General features: G+C 39.8%; 1 protein-coding gene across 1 annotated transcript; it reads left to right on the top strand.

Annotated features, from left to right (window-relative positions):
• The first annotated feature begins 653 nt into the window (after positions 1-653).
• Positions 654-21,724, top strand: GINS4 (GINS complex subunit 4). Its single transcript, XM_019742040.2, has 8 exons — positions 654-816; positions 1,602-1,716; positions 6,761-6,847; positions 7,839-7,952; positions 10,317-10,414; positions 10,586-10,674; positions 12,775-12,865; positions 12,962-21,724. The coding sequence occupies exons 2-8, from the start codon at positions 1,621-1,623 to the stop codon at positions 13,056-13,058; spliced, it is 672 nt and encodes a 223-aa protein (XP_019597599.1). The 5' UTR covers positions 654-816; positions 1,602-1,620; the 3' UTR covers positions 13,059-21,724.
• Positions 21,725-23,371: the final 1,647 nt, after the last annotated feature.

Here is a 23,371-nt window from a genome sequence, read left to right as displayed (position 1 = left end):
TGAGATGGAAGCACTGCCTAAAGCAGTGGTTCTCCAACCTCATCTGTTTCAGACTCACCTGGAGAGTTTGTTTAACCACCTCCCATAGTTTCTGATTCAGCAGGTCCGGGTGGGGCCTGAGAATCCGCATTTCTCACGAGTTCCAAGACAACCTTGATGTTGGTGATCTGGTACTACACTTTAAGAACCACTAGCCTAAAGGTTTTTAGACGTGGAAGTAGTAGCATAACTGAGGCGCCGGCAAAGATGAAGGAACCAGAAGGGCCCAAGAGCGGTGGGTGAAGATGACCTCGCAGACTAAGTGACCTACCTGATTTTAAGAGAGGCCATTTCTCTGTTGGCCCCCCTACGGGACAGGGCGTACTCGGGTGATTATGCTCCCCGAAGGCCTCATCGCCTCAGCCGCGGTAGCATGGCGCCCCCTCCCGACCGCTCCTCAGGGATGTTAGCCGGGACCGCACACAGGGGCGGCCAGCGCGATGGGCGGAGCTAACTCGGACCAGCCTCCCGCCGCGTCCGTTAAGGAGGGAAAACACTCGGCAGTGCCGCGAGTCCCCGCCCCCTGGGGGGGCCACCAGGACACCGGATCTTGATTGGTCAGTGCCGCCCGTGCGCGGTGACGTTGTAGCTAGGTGGAACGTTTCTAAGAGAAGCGCGGGAGCTGAGAAGTGAAGGGTTGATTACGTCCGGGAAACGCCTAGAGAAAATTGTTGGGCCCCCAGTTTCTCCTTGGGAGAGCGGTGCTGCTCCCCCCACGAGCTTGCCGTCCTAATCTCCTGCTACTTCGGGGTGCCTCTCTGCCTCCTAGGTGCCCAGGTGAGCATCCGAGTGGGACCTTTGATTGTGTGTGTGTGTGCGCGTGCGTGTGTGCCTGAGGCTCCAGGGACGACTTCTCGTCCCTACCAACCATCTTCTTAAGGCTTTGGGATCGCTGTCTAGTCTGATGTTGCTGGGCCTTGCAACATTGATTGGTTCTCCCAACAACTTGAAGTGCTATGAGTTAAGTACTGTGCTAAGCGCAGGGACTACACAGGTAATTACCGTGTTTCCCGGAAAATAAGACCCAGCCGGACCATCAGTTCTAATGTGTCTTTTGGAGCAAAAATTAATATAAGACCCGGTATTATGTTACATTATATTACATATTATATTATACCGGGTCTTATATTAAAATAAGACCAGGTCTTATATTAATATTTGCTGCAAAAGACACAGTAGAGCTGATGGTCCGGCTAGGTCTTATTTTCAGGAAACATGGTATGTCCCCAGTATTTACAAGTGCCAGGCACGGAGCAGATGAGTAATTCATATTTAAACTGAAGTGAACAAGGGCCGTGAGGAGAGGTTCTCGACCAGAAAGACGAATCATTATTGCATGGTGTGACAGATGCTCAATTTGAGTTGTGCCTGGAAGCACAAGAGGTGAGAACTGATAACCTAACCTAAGGTTTGAAGGAGGCAAAGAATTGAAAATATCAAAGCCTATGAATTCTCTAGCCACTGCCAATGAGCCTCTATAACCTGTTGTAGTATGTACTTGCCTATTCTTGCAAATAAATGGAAAACATATAGAAAGGTATGGGTTCTTTTATTCTTAATAGGTTCCTGGTTTCAAAGAAGATGACAGAGGAACTGGATCTCACGGCACAGGATTCTGATGCGGGCAGTGAGGAAGTGGTCCTAACTCCTGCAGAGCTCATTGAAAAGCTGGAGCAGGTAAGAGTCCCAAATAGAATCCCCTCACGTCAATCTTAGCGTTTTTATTTAGTCCAACTGTGCAAATGTCAGGAATCAGGAAATGATGAAATGGGATTCAAGGCTTATTTCAAGAGAAGAGGGACTGGGTCTTACCATCTGCCCAGAAATAAGAAGTGGGGGGAACAGTCTTTGTTAGAGAACTCATGTCAAACACAAAATTCTCGAGTGGGGCCAGTAAGGGACAGCTTTGGATACATTTGGTAGAACAGTTCACAGAGCAAAGATTTGCTACTTGGTAGTTTCAGGGACTACAGAGGTGTTGTAGTGGAGACTTGTAAATTGTATGCTTTAGTCCCTTGAAACACCTGCTGTTTACTTCTAGAATGCTTGGGTTAGCAAGAAAGAGCTGAAACACCTTTTTTAGGATTAAACTGGTCTTACTCTTCCTTTTCCTCCCAGGTACTTTCTTTTGTCAGTTATTCTCTATATTTCCATTGCTTATCTAAAATCATTTCTAGGCTGTCTCTCTTTTTAGTCATAAGAGCTATGGTTTGAGTATTTCCTGTGTGCTAATTGTTATTTACAATTAACTGTGAAGCGCTGGTAGTTAGTTCAGACTCTGTATTTAAACCCCTCCATGCCACTAGTCTTTTATGCGACCTTAGGCAAGTTATATAGCTTGTCTCAAGCACTTCCTTGACTATAAAATGAAGTTGATAATAGTGGCTACCTCATAGAGTTGTGAGGATTAAATGAGATTTTATATATATATATATATATACACACACACACAGACACATTCATATATATAAATGAGATTATATGTGTGTGTATATATATATATATATATAAAGTGCTTAGCATATTGTCTGACACATGACAAGCCCTCACTGAATGTTAGCTGTGAGTAGTAATAATCCTTACAACAACCCAGTGAGGCAAGTATTATTGTTATCTACATTTTACAGATGAGGAGACTGAAGCTTAGAGATATAAAGTAACATGCCCAAGGTCACACAGTGGCAGCAGAGCTGGGATATGAACCAGGTTTCTTTGACTCCAGAACTCATGCTCTTACTCCACTACACATACTGCCTTATTCTTGTTGTCTCCCCTTTTTATCCCCCCCTTTTTTTACGCCTCCCCCCCACCACTCCAGTTCAAGCCGTTGTTTCTCAGTCTAGTTGTGTAGGACACAGCTCCCTGACACATGATGGTATTATGAGCCTTGCACTCCCCCGGCTGAGGCTGTCGGTCGCTGGTCGTCTGTCGGCCGCTCATGGCCCACAGCAGCCCATGGCTGCTCACGCTGGCCACTGGCCACTCCTGGCAGCACATGGCAGCACGCAGCAGCCCTGCCCACAGCAGCCCAGCTCCAGGGAGAGCCGTTGTTCACAATCTTAGCTGTAGAGGGCGCAGCTCACTGGCCCATGTGAGAATCGAACTGGCAACTTTGGCGTTAGGAGCACGGCGTTCCAACCACCTGAGCCACTGGGCCGGCCCCTTGTTGTCTCCCTTTAACTGCCCCTTTCCAGAACTCTCTCATGTTTGTTACTTTAGTGTTCTTCATTCTTTTCTAACATACATGCCATCAAGACTAACAAAATCAAAGGAACATAATTTTAAAATTATATTTTATATGATCATCCTTACTATAGTGCAGTGATTCTTATAATTTCTTTTTATATCACAGACCTTGTGAAAATTCTGGCCCTTCTTCTCAAAATAATACACGACTCATACAGAATTTTGCATCTAATTTCAGGAGTTTCATAGACACCCTGAAATCTGCCTACCTAGTCTGGGGACCCTAGTTTAAGAGCCCCTACTTTATTAGGAGAGGGTTTATTAAATAGAAATCAAAAAGCATAAAGCATGAAGGACAAAACTGATATATTCAACTACATTAAAATTAAGAACTCTGTTTTTACGTCTTCCTGAGAATAAAAAGACGTGCCACAGAATTGGGGGAAAATATTTGCAAAATATATAACTGGCAAAAGATTAGCATACATAATACACAAACTTTATAAATTGACCAGGAGAAAAATGAAGTCTTAATAGGAATCTCCCAGAAGTGGAAACCAGGATGGCCAATAATCATATTAAAATAATATCCAACCTTGTTACTAATCAGGAAACTGAAAATTTAAATCCCAATGAGCTAGCACTTCATACCCACCCATCAGATTGGCAAAAATGAAAAAGATGAACAATATAGAGTATTGGCAAGGATGTAGGGATGTAGAGCAGTTTGCTCACTTGTCTACTGTAGGGGGCATGTAATTGGTACAGTCACTTTAGAAAATAATTTGTTATTGTCTAGTCAAGTTGAAGGCATACATATCTTGTGGCCCAGTGATTCTACTGCCCAGTACATACCCATGTACAAGTTCACGTGTACTCCAGGAGACATGCACAGAATGTTCATAGCATTGTTTGCAATAGTTAAAAACTACAAATACTCAGATATCCTTCAACAATAGAATGGATAAAAAATTATGGCATATACACACAAGAGGTGGGGAACAGCAATAAAATGAGTAAAAGATTGTTCCTGCAACAGCATGGATAACTCAGGAATATAACACGGAACAAAAAAATATATAAGTTTCTAAAGAAACCATTTATGTAAAGCTCAAACACTTGCAAAACTATTGTTAAGGCAGAGCTCGCCAGCTTGGGTGAAGTGGCCCAAACTAGTGCACTGCAAACGCCTGGGTGATGTTTACCCTCCCCTCTCTGGGGCACCCAGAGCCCCCAGGCTCATTGCCTCTTGTGGGTGTCGTCAGGGGCTCCTTGGAAGGCAGCCTGAAGATAGTAGGATCTGACAGCACAGCCTCAGCTTGGCAGTGGATAAGCATGAGTTACGTCTCGTGCCTGATGCTCTCTCGCAGTGTCCTGAATGCAGCCAAGGAGTTGGTCCATCACCTGGCCAGCTGCTGCAGCCGGACACAGACTCGGGCTGCGTGGGACTGCCTGATCAACCTGACAAGGGCCCCTGATAAACACAGCGCTAGAAGCACATATAGGATATTCTTGAATGCCTATAAAAAATAATTTAGAAGTTATTGCCTACAGTGCAAAGTTCCTCATTTTATTAGTTTGTTAGTTTGTTAAGGCTGCATATCAAAGATTGGGTGGCTTAAAGAACAGAAATTTATTTTTTTAGCTCTGGAGGTTAGAAGTCTGAAATGAAAGTGCCAACATAGTTTGGTTTCTTCTGAGGCCTCTTTCCTGGGCTTGTAGATGACAGTGTTCTCACTGTGTCTTCACATGGTCTTCTTTCTGTGTGTCTGTGTTCAAATTTCTTCCTCTTATAAGGGCACCAGTCATATTGGCTTAGGGCCCACCTAATCTCATTTTAACTTTATGAATATCACCTCTTTGAAGACCCTTTCTCCAAATACAGTCACATCCTGAAGTACTAGGAATTAGAACTTCAATATATGAATTGAGGGGTGAAGGGGGACACAGTTTAGCCTGTAATATGATAAACAGATTGGCATTAAATTTTTTGATTAGCAATGTGATGTATCAATGATGTATTACAGAATTGTACACTTGAAACCTATGTAATTTTATTAACCGTTGTCACCCCAATAAATTTAAAAAAAGAAAACAATTTTGATCAGGAACCAGAGGTAGCCATTTCAAACATAGAACATGATTATTTTAAAAACACCATAGATTTAAACACAAAATCTATTTTAAAAAGATTTTATTTGAAAGTTTTATATTAGTATAAGTTTCCCCTAGTGTTTTATATTGTATCATAATTGCATAACATAAATGAGAAATTCCCCCCAAATCTACTCCATTTTATTTCCATGTACCATATAAATGCTGTCATGTTCTTTGAATGCCCTGTCATGAAAAGGTTCAGAAGCAATTATAGAGATACAAACAAATGTAGTGAAACTGTACAGAAAATTAATACTAAATTCAGGCTAATGATTATATCTGAGGAGGCAGAGACACACAGGGACTTTTAAAATACTAATATTTGTTAATGATGTTATATGTACACAGGTATTTATATCACTATTCTTCATGTTAATATGTATTTCATAAATATTTTTGTTCCTGTTAATATTTAATAATGTCAGTTATAAAGAAAACTGCTTTATAAGTTCTCTATGACAATTTAATCTTTTCTCTCTCATTATGCTACTTGAAACTACAAGGTCTCCTTGTTAATTTCTGCAACACTAGTACAGAAGCTTGAGCACCTGCAAAAATTAATGTAGTAGCAACACCCAGTATTTAATAATGTCTTGATGGTGATAATTGGAGAATCAGAGACTCAAGGATGTCAAAAGGAATCACTTGATCCTGGTTGGCATGTAGTTCTGAGCTATGCTAAAACTAAATTTCCTGTTACTGAAAGATAAGTGTAGTTTTCCTTAGTCACCTGTGGATATTTCAGTTTTCTAAACTCTGGTAATTTCTGAAATGTACCAAGCATCTGTGCCTGTGTCGTTTATTAGGGATTTAACCTCTTGTTCCAAAACTGTTTAACAGATGAATATCCACTTGTATTGTGATCCTTTATCTAGTGCAGTTAGTAAATAACTTCATCTGTGTTTTCTCATCAATAAAATGAGGATAACTATATCCGTTTCCTCTCAGATATTATGATGATGAATGGAAAAGTATTTGTAAAGCCCTCTGAGCTTCAGGAATGAAGAGATGTATAGACTTATGTAAAGTGGTCCTTCATCTCTCAAAATAGAAAGGTGCTGGTGCCCCCTGGTGGGAAATAGCTCCTAAAGAAGTAGAAATGTGTTAACGCCACTTGGTGAAAGGTACTGTTTGAATACCAGCAGTGTTACTCTCAGCAACAGGTATCGTAACTGATAACATTTAAGAAATAGAAAAGCCATTATTAAACACAGCTTGTCTTCGACACATTTGTAGTATTTCCAACTGGTAGGCAAACAGTTTTCTTTGTCTGAGAGGGCTATGATTTTCATGGGGTATGTACAGACTTACAGGGTTATTTTGCTTCGTTGTGAGTGATCGATACATAAATTTGGTGCGGGGGGGCATTGTTTTTTAGGCCTGGATGAATGAAAAGTTTGCCCCTGACCTTCTGGAAAGCAAGCCTGAAATTATAGAATGTGTCATGGAACAACTGGATCACATGGTAAGAGTTGCTTATCCCAGGATTACAAAGGAAGAGAACATTAAAATGGTTTGTCAGTGTAGTAAGAGGCCTGAGAGCAAATCTGTTTTGTCGGGCCCAGACTAGGTTTTTGTTTGTTTGTTTGTTTGTTTTTTAATATTGAATTAGTTATCTACATTTACAAAGCATGAGAGTTCCTGTGAATATCTGGATATCAGCTTCCCATGAAAAGTCTAAAAACCTGTCATCCCCAGCCCCACATTTTTACGAGAACAGTTGACCAGGGCAGGGTAAAGGTCACCCCCTTTCACTGTGCTCCAGTTCCCCACAGTCCCTGACTGCCCGCCTTTCTCATATGTCTTACCTGCCTAGTCCCCTTAGACATTTGAGTTTGTGGCCTTTGTCTTAAATGAGCTAGGCTTAAGTCATTATCAGCCTCAGAGTAGCTTTAAAAAACATTGATAGTTTACAGTTTCTCAACTGGTGTCTTAATACTACTTTTTAGACCCTGTAGACATTTCTTCTGTCTGCTGTATTACCTCCTTCGTAATTAGGCTGGAGTTCTTCTAGGCCCTTCTGACCAGTCATATTCTGATTCTATTCAAATGGTCATTTTATAAAAGTACAGGCATACCTCGTTTTATTGTGCTTCACAGATGTTGTGTTTTTTACAAATTGAAAGCAAGACCCTCCACCAGCAAAAAGATTACTACTTGCTTTGTTGCGGTGGTCTGGAACAAAACCCGCAATGTATCTAAGGTATACCTGTGAGTATTGTTTGAACTTTATATAATGAGACTGTAGTCATATATTTGTGTAATTATGAAATTAAAAGAAAATGAGAACTCTTACGCGATGAGTATTTTGTTCTCCTTTGACCTAAATGTAGTGTTTGAGTCCTCGGTGTTGCCAATGATAATGGTCTTTGTGGGCAGTGTGTAGGTTAAACAAAGAAGGTTCTTAGTATTTGAATATTGTATTTTTTTATAAACTTCATTTTCCTGTTTAATAGGAAGAAAATCTCAAGAGAGCAAAGAAGGGGGATCTGAAGGTCAGTATCCATCGAATGGAGATGGAGAGGATCCGCTATGTCCTTAGCAGCTACTTGCGGTGTCGACTCATGAAGGTTTGACATGGAGATACCTGTAGGCATTAAGCAATGCGGTCTGTAGTATAGTGTGAGCGTCTTGGGGAGACATTGGGCTGGGTCCTGGGAGGGTCCATGGCCCCAAGATGCTGCTGAGGCCCAATACCAGGAGGGCAAGAGATTGTTCTGGAGAAGCATAGATGGAACCTATGTTGCACACTTCTGGGAACACATTTTTAGTCTATTTATTTGCTGTGTAAATGGTGCCCCCTGGAGTTAATGCATGGCAGTGCTAACTTGACATTCAACTGTAGCTCTGGCCATCTAACGTATGAAATGAAATTGTAAGACATTCTTATTTTGTACGATGTCTGTTTTAGCCTTGTAAAGTTCTTACTTCCTTGAAGTTTCTTCTCATTTGATTCCACTTGTCCCTTAGTTATTACAAAACAAATACATTCTTCTATGTGAGAATAGTTCAGATATCTGAAGACAGCTCCTAAGTCTCATTGAAGTCCTCTCAGCTAAACATTTCAACCATTTATTTCTATTTACTCTCCTGGTCGCTTCCCTACAAAGGTCCTAGTTTGTCAATATCCTTCTTTAATTATACCACCTCAACTGAATACAATATTCCAGTTGTGGTTTGGTCATGTTTGTGAAAAATAGGATGATCACTTCCCTTATTCTGGATATTAAAATGGTAGTAATGCCACCTAGCATCACCTTAGTGTATCTGACAGACACATCACACTAACTCATTCTGCCCTCACTGTTAATTCTAACCTTACCTGAAGTTTCTAAGTTATTACCTCATCCTGTCACCATCCTGTATTTGTATGGCTGGATTTTTGACCCCTAAGTGTAGGGCTTGATACTTATCCCTCTTAAATTTCATCCTATTAAATTGAGCCATTTTTCTGGTCTCTGGTTCCTGATCTTGTCACCTAATAATTAGCTGTCTCTTAAGACTTTATGTCATCAGCAAGTTTGATGAGTATGTCATCAAAGGTCTTAGCTGACTCGTTAAAAAGGACTCTGCCAATGATAGACTATTCCACCAGAGACTTCCCTGCAGATTGGCATCTATCCATTGAATCATTATTCTTTATTCAACTGTTTATGAGTCTCCCAATCTATATTATCACCCAGCCCCACGTTTATGTCCATGAAGGTGTCGTAAAGACGTTATCAATGTTTTGAAAAAAATTGAGACACACAATATGCCTCCCCACCCACCCTCAATTATTTTTTGTTGTTGTTAGGGTAAATCCTTGTCATGTTAACCATTTAATTTTCTTTGAGTTCACAAACCATCTTTTAAATTATCTATTCTAATACCACATATCAATGTTAAGGATATTAATCAGTATTTGAAGATTCCTTACCTTCTGTATTTTTGAAATTTGGGAAATTTGCCCATCTCTAATCTTTCACACCTCTTTTGAACTAATTCTTCTGAGATTATGGAACTACATATATTTTTACTACACTAAGTGATACTGTAGTAGTAGCAATTTACGTAAAACAGGAGAAAGTGCTTCATACACTTAAACTCCCTACAAATACCAGTTTGTGCTGGAACATAATTAGGCCAAACCAAAAGGCATAAACTCCTTCAAGGAGGTAAGTGTTCTTTTGTCTTGGCCTTCAATTCCTCCTTACTAGTGTCATTTCCCTACTTACAGGGAGCGTTTCCCCAACAGAGATAACCATGACCATTGACTGCAAACAGCAGACCAATCCCTTCCAGGTTTCTAATCACACACCATTTTGTCTTTTTGTAGCTTTTAACTTTTTTTCCCTGGTAGTTCTTAGCATTTTTTCCAAGCCTCACCTCTTTGTGGCCTTTGTCCTTGCTGGTTATAGTCTTATAATTAAGTGCACTATTCTATCTGCTTCTGTATTCTGTATGCATCTTTCTGGCTTCTGTATGTTTCATCTCATAGAAGAACACCCTGTACAATTACATAGATATGTTAAATAATATCCCCTTCTCTTCCTCTTAAGTATCATTTACAGTTGTATTTTCAGATTACCTTTTATGAAAGCCTCTCATCCTTTTTTTTGTTTTGTTTCGTGAACAAAGCCAAGCAGGCCAAGCATTTATTAAAAGAAAATATAGTCCCAAAATGCAGTACATAAGTGCAGGAAGAAAGTGACTGCCCCTCTCATCCGTTTTAAACTTCCTTTTTAGGACCCTGATCTTTCCTCTGAATTCTTTGAAACCTGCCTTCTTGAAGTCCACAGTGTAGGTTGTAATTAAAAACAGTCTTGATCACAAAGACTTGCCATATTTGAAATCAATTTCTATATTAATCTCAAGCTATTTCTGAAAACTAGTATTTTTGACTCTTGAATCTGGACAGATGTTTTCATGATGATTTTTATTTATCCTCCCAGATAGAGAAGTTTTTTCCTCATATCCTTGAGAAGGAGAAAACACGCCATGAGGGGGACCCTTCTAGCCTTTCTCCGGAAGAGTTTGCCTTTGCCAAAGAGTAAGTAGGCAGTAAGTGTGGGAACTGCCTTTCTCTCCCTGGCTCATCAGCATGAGGTTTGGTGGTTGTGTCCATGAAGCTGATCTCAGAGCCTTTGTTGTCTGTCTGAGAATCCTGGGGGCTCTTAGTACCGGTCATGTTCTCATAGCGATTTGAATTTATGTATTTCAGGTACATGACTAACACAGAGACCTACCTAAAAAATGTTGCCTTAAAACACATGCCTCCTAATTTACAAAAAGTGGACCTCTTGAGGTCAGGTAAGCAAAACATTCTCTTTTCAGATATCCCAAGGGGCCATAGTTTACATCCCAAGATTCTTCAGGTATTTGTCTGCACTCTTTTTCTCTCAAAAATGGAAAAATAAGTGTGTAGATAAGCAGAAAAAAAAAAGAGAGAGAGTGGAAGGGCTCTGAGTTAAAAACAAAACATCATTAAAAGTAGGTGTAAGCGTAGCTATTTGTTCTTCAGGTTAGGTTTACATTCTTATAAATGTAAACTTATTCAGGTGTTCAGTCATTTGTTCCTTCAGCAGTTATGTCCTGGACATCTGCACCGTGCCAGGCTCTTCTCTCTAGTCTCTGCTCTCAGGTAGCGAGCAATCTTTCCCTCACAGATTTCAGACTGTGCAGGAGACTGTCTAGCTACCAAGGAGGATTTGTATAGGAGGCTAAGGAAACCTTTAATGATTCCTTGTTACCTGTAGTAAGGGCTCCTGATCTTTTTGTTGTGAGGAGTTTCTCTCATTGTGGAAAGGGGGAACAGGACTGAGAGTGCAGGGGAAGAAAAGCATGGCCAGTGCCTCCACCTCTCACCCTCTTCACAGAGTCCCCTTAAAATTCTGCTGAGCTGAGGGGAGGGACTTCTGGTGGTAACTCCTAACCTTGGATCAACTAAATGGGGACCCCAAGCAAACAGGTTAAAGTCCATATCCCTCGATCTTGTCACAGCTTGCCATATCCAAGCAGGACCTTGTCAGGTAAAATTGCTAGACCAAATCCAACAATGCTCCAGGGACTGGAATCCACTTTGTTCCCAAGCTAAGCTTAGTGTGCTGAAGCCACAAGTTCAAGTACAACTGAGCCCTGAGAGTTCATCTGCCCCCCAGCCTTAGCTGGGGGCCACATTGTGACCCCTGTGGCAGGTAGAAGAGCTAGAACAAGATGGTGGAGACGTGGTTCACCACGTGTCTTAGCTCCGGCTACTATAACGAAGTACCACAGACGAGGGGGCTCACATAGCAGGCATTTGTTTTCTCACAGATCTGGACGCCAGAAGTCCATGATCAAGGTGCTGCAGGCTTGGTTTCCTCCAAGGCCTCCCTCCTTGGCTTGCACATTGCCACTCTCTTGCTGCCTTTTCACATGGTTGCCCCTCTGTGCACAAGTACCTCAGTGTCTCTTCCTCTTATAAGGACACCATTCAGAGTAGGCCTTGCCCTAACAGCCTCATTTTAATTTAATTACCTTTTTAAACACCCTACCTCCAATACATTCTAAAGTACTAGGAGTTAGTGTGTCACTATATGAATTGGGGGTCAGAGTGGGGGGAGAGCACAGTGCAGCCTACAACACCAGGAGCAAGTCAAAGCCAAACCCGTACCAGATTTGTGGAACTCTGAATTGGTCATTTTGGCAAACCTGCCTGAGTGAAACAGAAGGCCCAATCCATGTCCAGTTCAGCCAGTTTTGTCAGCACCTTAGAAGAATTGGAATAGAGCAAGCACCGTATCCCTAATCATGTCCAGGCTGTTGTATCCAGTTGATTAAAGCAGCCACAGGCATGCATTTGAATTCCTGGAACTGGATCTAGGACATTGTCTCAGAGCTTCTACTTGACACTGGTGGACACCTAAAACACTCACATATAATGCTGATAACACCAAGGTTGCTGGTTCGATCCCCACATGGGCCACTGTGAGCTGCGCCTTCCTTAAAAAACAAAAGCAACAAAAAAGCACTCGCATATCACTTGTCCTGGATCCCCGACAAAGACTACATCCGGACTCCTGAAATTGGAAGCTGGTGGGGTGGGCCGGGGAGGGGGGGAAGAGCAGCCTACCCTAGTGAAATCTGAGTCTTACTTAGCCCAAATTCCGGGGATCCTCTACAATGTGTAGCAGAGTTCTCTGCATGTCTGAACGACTCATCATTTGTCGAATGAGTGGTTGCTGTGTGAAACCCTGGGTGGGAAGTATGCTGTTTCAAGGAGGGGCCAGGTCTCTCCTCAAACCACCTTACCCCTAAAGTGCTTTTACGTCAGGGGTCCCTTAGTGCTCAACATAATTAACGACAGCAACTTTTCCCATATCGATGTTGTTAGCTGAGCATTTTTCTGATGACATTACTGTTTTCTGGCAGTTCCCAAGCCGGATCTAGATTCATATGTGTTTCTGAGAGTGAAAGAACGACAAGAAAACATACTGGTAGAGCCAGAAACAGACGAGCAGAGGTGAGTGACATCTGAGTCTTTGGCAGTGGGAAATAATTCCTCCCGATAGAGCACCAACTAAGCTCTGCAGATACATTGTTTTTCCTCCTTTTTCAGGGATTATGTGATTGACTTGGAGGAAGGCTCGCAACACTTGATCCGATATAAAACCATTGCACCTCTGGTTGCTTCTGGAGCAGTACAGCTAATTTAAAACCAAAAATGAATAAGCAAGAATGAAGACATGGAACCTGAGAGAAAATATTTAGATACCCCTCATATCACTTTGTGCCTAAAGACAAGAGACTTTTCTCAGCAGTGCTGTGGATCATTTGGGCCCTGAGAAGGTGCTCAGGGCAGATTCCTAACTGGCTGCGTCTCCTAACTTTCCGCCGTTTTAGCCAGAACCAGCAGATGGGGCCCTTACTCTGTTGATTCTGCACACTGGGCAGTTACATGGAGACTTTCACTTTGTGCTCCCCTTGGTGGTATTTTTTGAACTAAGAAAAGTGAGGCGAAGGTAGTTCATACAGAGATATCACTGCCTGTGATTAGGAGACAGTCATTAGCCCTGACCTGATCCTGGCAGGAGAGTTCATTTAACCATCCTAGTAGGAAAAGTCTAAATAGATTAAGGAAAACAACTGCAGTCTTCTATGCTGTGTCACTAACTTGTGTAAACCAACGTTTTGGAAGTTCTGAATAGGACTTAAAACCAACTCCTCTCATGCTTAACTGGGAGTCACAACTAAACCAATAACCATTATTAAGTTTCAGTTTTGTGGCAGAAGAAACCTCGGGACAGTTGTTGGCTGGTAGTCTAATGCAGCATGTTCTCCCTGCTGCTGACCTGCAGCCTTCCCTGGATCTCAGCGCTTGGCCAAGCCAGCCTCCAGGCCATCTGGCCGTCCTTGGCCAGAGCTCTTCGCACAGCAACATTGATATCCTGTATTGTGACCTCAGTAGCAACTTTTCCTTTTTAAGCACTTCGCTTTCTCAAGGGAAACGGATGAAATTAAACTAATGTGTGAATAGAGACTATCACCGATACCCAAAGGAGGGATGTGAACAGTGAATGAACCATCTTTCTTTCAAACATGATAACAAGCAGCCTGGATTCCAGTCTTTTCTTGCTTAATAAAAAGGCAGGAGATTTTCACTTACATGTCATAGGCTATAGAGTAATTGATGTAATATTGCTGTCATTTCCAAGAGAAATCACTAGGTGAAAGCAAGGAAGGTTTTATGCATTTTTTATTTCATATAGTACCATATTTTTTTCAAGAGTACTTTCACCTTCTTTAGCCATTCATCTAACAAATATGTATTGAGCATTCAGTGTGACAGGCACAGTTCAGGGCACTGAGACTCCAACCCAGAGTAAGATAATAAGTGTGCCTGCTCACATGGTGGTAAGTGCCTGGCAGAGAATTTGGACAGGTTGACTCACCGGGGAGTGACTAGGTTGGGTAGTCCGAGAGGTTCTCACTGAGTTCAGTGAATCTCACTGTATTAGGCTGGGATCTGAATAGCCAAGAAGGAGCCAGATACACAGAGATCAAAAGGAAGAGCATTCAAGGCAGAGAAAGCAGCCTGTGCAAAGGCCCTGAAGTAGAAACGAGCTCTGCCTGCTGTCAGTGTGGCTAGAATGCAGTGAGCAACTTGGAAAATGGTACCGGATAAGGTCTGAGAGGCAGGCTGGGCCCAGATCCCTTCCAGCTTTGTTAGCAAGGACCCCGTTTGGTCCTCACAGCAGTCCTAGCAGTAGGCAGGGCTGGTAGTATGTGATAAGTGGGAAACAAAGCGGATATTCAGTGACTAGTCTTAAGACTGGAGCCGACGTTTCCTTCCTCCTAGTCACGAGTGCGCATGCATTGCCTCCATCGTGGTGCTGAGCGGCCAGGAGAGGGATGAGGGCCATCACGCTGTTGTGCTTCCTAAGCCTTACTGTGCACACCAATTGCCTGGAGATCTTGTTCAGATGCAGATTCTGATTCAGGAGTTCTGGGGTGTGTCCCAGCATTCTGCAGAGATCCCAGGCTGTGTGCAGTTGCTGCTGACCCAGGGACCACACTTCAAGTGGCCGGGCTCACATCTTCATGTTGCCAGTGCCTGTCCTGTGCATGCCAGGCCACAGGGAAGAGTTCAGGGTCTCTACTAAAACCACAGAGTAAATTGTCCCAATTTGCTGGTCACCTCTTCAAAGGAAGACTGGTTTAAAAATTAATATGTCATTTTAAAATAAAGGGGAAATTGAATTTCAAAACCACGTAGAAAGGGAAGTGATGTGGATTAGTGTGATGTGAACTTTTTCAGTTTGTGGTATTTTGCTTTATTGTTAAAAACTCAACACTGGAAGCATGATGACACATTTTCTTCAAATAATTGCATCATACTTTGTCGGAAGCTTGTCGCCTCAAATGGCTGTTCCTGAGAAATGCTTACAGGTTCATATCTGGATTTTCCCAGCTGCAGCAATCACGTATCAGCTGTGACTTTGCAACAAGACCCCAGCTGTGTTTAATCTGTGCCCAGGTCCCAGCAGACACTGAGGCTGTAGTGCCATCCTCGTATGCATCAAACTTCCTTCTGTGGTCTTCATGAGTTAAAGCTTTCAGAGTGAATTGTTAGGCGAGCACATTATCAATTTTTCATGTAATGCTGTTTAAGTAATTTATCATGGAGGGCTAAACATTTCAAACATTTGGAATTCTTCAGGAATTGATTTTTTTCCTTTTTTTTGTGTTGTGAGATAACTAAGTGCCATTTTAGCCATTTTTAAGTGTACAGTTCCGTGGTATTAAATACATTCACAGTTGTGTAACCATCACCACCATCCATCCCCATAACTCTTTTCATCTTGTAAATTTGAAACTCTTTACCTATTAAACAATTTTCCATTCCCCCTGCCCCCAGCCCCGGAAACCACCATTCTATAATATTTTCTGTCTTAATGATTTTGACTACTACAAATACCTCATATACGTGGAATCATACAGGATTTCTCTTTGTGATTGGTTTATTTCCCTTAGCACAATTCTCTTTAGGGTTTATCCGTGTTGTAGCATGTGTCAGAATTTCCTTCCTTTTTAAGGCTGAATAATATTCTATTGTATGTATATACCACATTTTGTGTATCCATTCATCCGTCAATGGAAACTTGGGTTGCTTCCACCTTTTGGCTCTAGTGAATAATGCTACTATACACATAGGTATACAAGTATCTCTTCAAGACTGTTTTTAATTCTTATAAGTATATACCCAGAAGTGGAATTGTGTTGTATCACTTGGTGATTCTATTTTTAATTTTTTGAGGAACCATATTGTTTTCCACAGCAACTGTACCATTTTATATTCCCACAAACAGTACACATGGGTTCCAGTTCCTCTATATCCTTGACTACACTTGTTTTCTATTATTGTGATAGTAGCCATCCTGATGGGTATGAGGTTGTATCTCATTCTAGTTTTGATTTGCATTTCCCTAATGGTTAGTGATGTTGAGCATCTCTTCATGTGCTTATTGGCCATTCCTGTATCTCTTTGGAGAAATGTCTATTCAAGTCCTTTACCCATTTTTTAATTGGGTTGTTTTGTTGCTGTTGTTGAGTTTTAGGCGTTCTCTATATATTCTGGACATTAATCCCTTATCAGATACATGATTTGCAAATATTTTCTCCCATTCTGTGGATTGCGTTTTTACTCAGTGGATAGTATCTTTTGATGCACAAAATTTTTTTTTTAAACTTTCATAAAGTCCACTTTGTCAACCCTCTCTTTTGTGTGCCTTTGGTGTCATATCCAAGAGAAATTAGCAAACCCAATGTTGTGAAGTTTTTGTAGTAACGTTTTCTTCTAAGAGTTTTGTTTTAGGTCCTTGATGCATTTTGGGTAAATTTTTGTATGTGGTATTAGGTAAGCGTTCAACTTCATTCATTTGCATGTGGATATCCAGTTTTCCTAGCACCATTTGTTGAAAGGACTGTGTTCCCCCCACTGAATGGTCTTGACACCCTTGTCAAAAATCATTTGACCATATATGTGAAGGTATATGAGTTCTCTATTCTGTTCCATTGGTCTTTAGGTCTGTCTTTATCACTTTGTCACTGTTCTGATTACCACAGCTTCGTAATAAGTTTTGAAATCAGAAAGTGTGAGTCCTCCAGTTTTGTTCTTTTTCAAGATAGATTTTGCTATTTGGGGTCTCTTAATATTACACATGAATTTTAGGATGGGTTTTCTTCTATTTCTGCAAAAAAGTCCTTGGGATTTTGATAGAGGTTGCCCTGAATCTGTAGATTGCTTTGGGAAGTATTAATGTTTTGACATTAAGTCTTCTAGTCCGTGAACATGGGGTGTGTTTTATCTATTTATGTCTTTAATGTCTTCCAACAGTGTTTTATAGTTTTCATTGTACAAGTCTTTAACCTCCTTGGTTAAGTGAATTCCTAAGTATTTTATTCTTTTTGATGCAATCATAAGTGAAACTTTTTGTAATTTCCTTTTCAGATTGTTTATGTACAGAGTTACTGTCAACTGTCCTTTCATTTTACCTTGCAGGAGTCCCTTGAACATTTCTAGCAGGGCAGGTCTAGTGGTCACAAACTCCCTCAACTTTTGTTTATCTGGAAATGTCTTCATTTCTCCCTTACTTGATGAACAGTTCTGCTGGATGTAGAATTCTTGGTTGACAGTTTTCTTTTAGCACTTTGACTATATTGACCCACTGCCTTCTGGCCTCCAAAGTTTCTGATAAGAAATCTGATGATAATCTTATTGAGGATCCCTTGTATGTTATGATTCCCTTCTCTTTTTCTGCTTTCAAGATTCTCTGTCTTTGGCTTTTGAAAGTGTGATCATAATGTGTCTCAGTGTGGCTCTCTTTGAATTCATCTTACATGGAGTTTGTTGAGCTTCTTGGACATTTATATGTCTTTCATCAAGTTAGGGAAGTTTTCAGCCATTATTTCTTCAAATATTCTCTCTGCCCTTTTCTGTCTCTCTTCTACTCTAGGACTCCCACAATGAATATGTTGGTCCTCTTGATTGTGTTGAATCCCACAGGTCCCTTAGGCTCTCTTCACTTTTCTTCAACCTTTTTTCTTTCTGTTACTCAGCCTTGATAATTTTTATTGCTCTGTCTTCAAGTTCACTGAATATTGCCTTTGCCTGCTGAAATCTGTCTTTGAGTAGTGAATTTTTTCATTTCAATTATTAAACTTCTCAGCTCCAGAATTTCTTTTTTTGATACAAAAATGTTTTTCTTTAATAAAGATTTCACATGTCATATGTTTAACAGGAAACAAAATGTTATGTATACAGTCCAGTAAATAAATTTTTACTATTTATGTTTCATATCATACAATTTTTCTTCAAACTGTATACATATTCTTCTGATATTTTCAAAACTATATCTTGGTATAGACTTATTAATAGAACCTGGAGGGAGAAGTTCTATAGGATTCAGATTCAAATTCAGTAGCAACTTCTTTTAGTTCTCTAGGTACATTTTTTCCAACTCCTGCTGCATCCTGGTCAAGTAAGTCTTCATGCTATTATTTGAAGTCTGTGGGATTGAGGTAGGAATCACCAAGTTTTCTCTTGGAGCAACATTTCTATTAAGCAAGGAACTATTATTGAGGTTTCCAACACAAGGTGGCTCTAAGACTGGCCTCATAATAAGAGTGCTGAGTAAAGATTTGTTCTGTCGTTTCTTCACAAGAAGTTTGGTACTGATCTCTGCTAGTTTTTCATTAGTGTTGTTTAGTTTATTTGCCATTGCCTTTCTAACTTTCAATTCCTCTAGGTAGAGTTGCTTATATTTTTCCAATTCTATTTTATTGTAATCTTCTTGAGAAGTTTTTATTTTGGAGAGTTCAGATTCCAGATCTTTAATTCTGAGTTCCATTTGATTTCTTATTGGAGCATTATTATTCTCTCTTAATTGCTCTAAGTTTTCTTGAGATTCTGCTGCACCTAAAGCAAATAAAAGGATACATTTTAAAATAATTATAACCTGAATAATTTTTTTATTTTTCAATTACAGTTGACATTCAGTATTATTTTATATGACTTTCAGGTGTGCAGCATAGTGGTTAGACATTTATGTAATTTACAAAGTGATCTCCCCAATTACTCTAGTACCCACCTGGCACTATATATTTATTACAATATTATTGACTATATTCCCTATGCTATACTTTACATCCCTGTGATTATTTTGTAACTACCAATTTGTACTTCTTAATCCATTCACCTTTTTCATCCTACCCCCCTTTATCTGGCAGGAATCAATTTATTCTCTGTATCTGAGTCTGTTTCTGTTTTGTATGTTTGTTTTGTTCATTAGATTCCACATGTAAGTGAAATCATATGGTATTTGTCTTTGTCTGACTTATTTCATTAGCATAATACCCTCTAGGTCTATCCATGTTGTCACAAATGGTAACATTTCATTTTTTTTCTTTTTATGGCCGAGTAATATTCCATTGTATATATGTACCACATCTTCTTTACCCAGTCATCTGTTGATGGGCACTTAGGTTGCTTCCATGTCTTGACTATTGTAAATAGCACTGCAGTGAACAGAGGGGTGCATATATCTTTTGGAATTAGTGTTTTGGATTTCTTCAGGTAAATACCCAGCAGTGGAATTGCTGGATCATGAGGTAGTTCTATTTTTTAATTTTTTGAGGAACCTCCAAACTTTTCCATAATGACTGCACCAATTTGTAATCCCACTAACAGTGAACAAAGGTTCCCTTTTCTCCACATCTTTGCCAACACTTGTTTTTTGATTTATTGATGATAGCCATTCTGACAGGTGTGAGGTGATGTCTCTTGTGGTTTTAATTTGCATTTCTCTGATGATTAGTGACATTTAATATCTTTTCATATGTCTGTTGGCCATTTGTATTTCCTCTTTGGAGAAATGTCTGTCCAGGTCCTCTGCCCATTTTTTAATTTGTCTTTTTGTGTGTGTTGAGTTGTATGAGTTCTTTATAAATTTACTAAACCTTATCAGATGTATCATTGGCAGATGTCTTCTCCCATTCAGTAGGTTGTCTTTTCATTTTTTTGATGATTTCCTTTCCTGTACAAAAACTTTAGCTTGATGTAGTGCCATTTGTTTGTTTTTTCTTTTGTTACCCTTACCCAAGGACATATATATATATGAAAAAATATTACTAAGGGCAAAGTTGGAGAGTTTGCTGCCTATGTTTTCTTCTAGGAGTTTTATGGTTTCAGGTCTTACATTTAAGTCTTTAATACATTTTGAGTTTATTTTTGTATATGGTATAAGACAGAATTTCTTTTTGGTTTCTTTTTAGGTTTTCCATATATTGGTATTTCCATTTTGTTCATACATCATTTTCTTGACTTTCCACATTTTTCTTTACTTCTTTGAGCATCTTTAATATAGTTGTTTTAAAGTCTTTGTCAGGCATATCTACCATTAGTTCTTTTTCAGAGACAGTTTCTGTTGATTTTTTTCCTTTGAATGGGTCACACTTTCTTGTTTGTATGCCTTGTGATTTTGTGTTGAACACTGGACATTTGAATTTAATAATACAGTAACTCTGGAAATCAGATTCTCCCCCTTCTCTGGTGTTTGCTGTGTTTTGGGTTTTTTTGTTGTTGTTGTTGTTTATTGTTTTTGTTTTTTCTGATTGTTGTATACTATCTCAGTGCCAAGGTCAGCCCTAGGTGTGAACTTAATGTCTTCTCAGGTCTTATCTGAGCCTTTCTCTGGGCATGCACAGTCAATCTCTAATTTTCTCTATATTCAGTTGGTTTTGAATGTCCTAGTCTTTCAGTCTGGCTCCTGAAAGGGGAAAAATTGAAAAGTAAAGGAGCGTAAAAGGACACCAGCCCTTTAAATCCCTTGGAAGTCACTTCAACTAGAGGCGAACCAGCTTGCAACAGTGGGGGGAGGCACAGCAATGACAGCTGCCCACCTCTGTGATTAGAAGCAGTCAGTAATCAGAGCATAGATCCCCAATACTTGGAGGACAGAGTTCTTTTTGCCCAGCCTGGCTCCCACAAGCTGTGTACAAGCTGCTTCAGGAACACTTGCCATATGGTTAGGGGTAGAGGATGGGTAGCTGCTATTCGGCTAAGAGCTGAAATTGACCAAAATTAAATGCAATTTGCCATCCACATCTTCCCCCTGGAAGTTGCAAGCGTTCAACAGACTCTAGAGTTCCAAAATAGTTATATCAGACAGATTCTGGCAGTGTAATTGTTGTCTAGGTAGAGATACAGATTCCTGGTGCTTCCTACTCTACCATTTTCCCAGAATCCTCTAAGAATTTTTTTTAATTTAATCAACTGAAAGTACTCTCAGCTTGTCAAAAACACTTCATTTTTTTTTAAAGCAAAATAGTGTTCTAATTTAACAGCTTTGATTTCAAATAACTTAGCTGTTTCCAAAAATTGAATATCCCTTCCTTGGCTAGAAAACAACTACTGAGGGTATTCAAAGGAACATACTATAGATCCTGAAGTCAATGATAATGATAATGTCTAATGTTTACCGAGTATTTGCTATGAACTCGGTAAAAAATATAGACTGTTCTATACTTTAGGTAGGCTTATCGATCTTCACAATAACCCTATGCAAGGAAAAACTAAAGAAAGACTTAGAATGAGTGAAAAAGACTACGTAATCACTTCAATGGGATGCTTTATCCATGTAGAGTATGTGCCCTGTCTTTGAATAGGATATTTTAAACTCTAGAGGTAGAAGTTAATTTACAGAAAACTGATAATAGTGAGACTATTTCCTGGCTGTCGCTCTGTAAAATGATTCCTACCCATGGGCAATGCAAATGAATTTTGTCCTGTAGAGAATAAAGCCAGATCCTCATTTGAACTGCTTTTAACACTTTCCTGGTTCTGTCATTGAATAGTAAGTTAAATAAAATCTTTGGCACGTGTTAATTTTATATCTACATGAGAGTCAACAGTTCCTACCATATAGGTGTTTACAAATAAACTTTTGGTACATTTATAAGGTAGTTAATATTGATACCCTCATTTTACAGATAAGAAAACAGACTAATCTACTCAAGGCCGTATAGCTACTAGATAGAGGAGATGGGATTCAAACCCCAATGAGTCTAGAGCTCCAGAGTCCTCTGGATTACCTTGTAGTACTGCGCAAGTAGTACCACAAAAGGAAAAAAGATCCAGCAATGTTTTGATCAGCTTCACTGGAGTAAGTTCCGCTTTTCCAAAAAGACGTAGAGGAAGTAACCACTACCATTCCCATTACTTTAGAGGAGGTCACATTTTTCTTTACATAGGAGTATTTTCTACTTTAAACAGATCACGCTCTGCATACCACAATGCTTACAAATACTACCTGACTGGTTAAGGCAAGGAAAACCCTTCAAAATACGGCACACAATTACCTAAGCATTCCTTCTTGTCCAGTGCTGTTAGGTTCTATGAATATGAACACAAGTAAAACTACTGCCTCCAAGGAATTTACAGTGAATCCTAACAAGACTCCCTAAGTATAAATCTAAAAATATGATATTGTTTGGCTCATTAAAAAATTGCCTTTAACAGCTAAACGAAGAAGGCCAAAAGGAAATTTTTTTCTTGGGTTCAAAGCTTTGTATGTAAGAGAATGTTTTAAGCCTCTTAAGTGGAGTGCTCTTTGGGGCCCAAAGTTGTTCCAGCTCAAATGTAAACTTCTTAAAACTTCAAATTGATGCTTCTGTTATTGCTAAACCTACAGTTTTTTTCAAGTATAATCCTGACCATTTTATTGTCTCTCTTCAAAAGCTTCAGTGGCCACCCTTTGCCTATAGAAAATTAAGGGGGTAAAGGAGATTAATATTCATTAAGCATCTCTGTCCTGGACAGTGAATAGGCACATTGCTCTCCATGAATTACCTTGTTTAATCCTCATAAGAACCCTATAGATAAGAAAACAGGGAAGAACTAGTCTCACCATTTACCCCAGCTTCTTGGTCACATTGTCCTTTCTCTTTCCCTAAATGGTTTCTAATCTCCTTTTTATATTTACAGTTTTACTGTTTTATCTTGATTAATACCCCATCAAAATTCATTGGAGAATTAAGTAAACTACATAATTTCATATTTGTAACACTAGAGCAAACAAGGTGATATGGGTGTGCCTGCAATCTAATTTCCAAAGTAGATCATGAAAACAACAGTGAAAAATGGCATATGCCACATCTAACTTCATTTGTTAACAAATGCAACATGTTTGCTCCCCACTCGGCTGTGTTTGCAGGTCTGGCTCCCTTCAACCTCCAGACAGACAGTTGACTGTCAGTCTAAGTCAAACTAGTCTGCCTCCTTCATTTTTGTAATAGATCATCAACTCTGCCATCTTGTGGTATCTCAAGCTTTCTGATCTCTGGTCTACATCACATGTCTACACTTTAGTGAACTCAGTCATGAATAGGCTTCTAACTATAGCTAATAAATGAAATGAGAAAAACAGGGTATATCATCAGTCCATTTCTCTTGTCTCCCCAAGTTTTATTT

This window comes from Rhinolophus sinicus, linkage group LG04 (assembly GCF_036562045.2).
Source record: "Rhinolophus sinicus isolate RSC01 linkage group LG04, ASM3656204v1, whole genome shotgun sequence".
In the NCBI taxonomy this organism is placed as follows: Eukaryota; Metazoa; Chordata; class Mammalia; order Chiroptera; family Rhinolophidae; genus Rhinolophus; species Rhinolophus sinicus.
The sequence above is the reverse complement of the archived record's forward strand: the minus strand, read 5'-3'. Positions and strand labels throughout refer to the sequence as shown.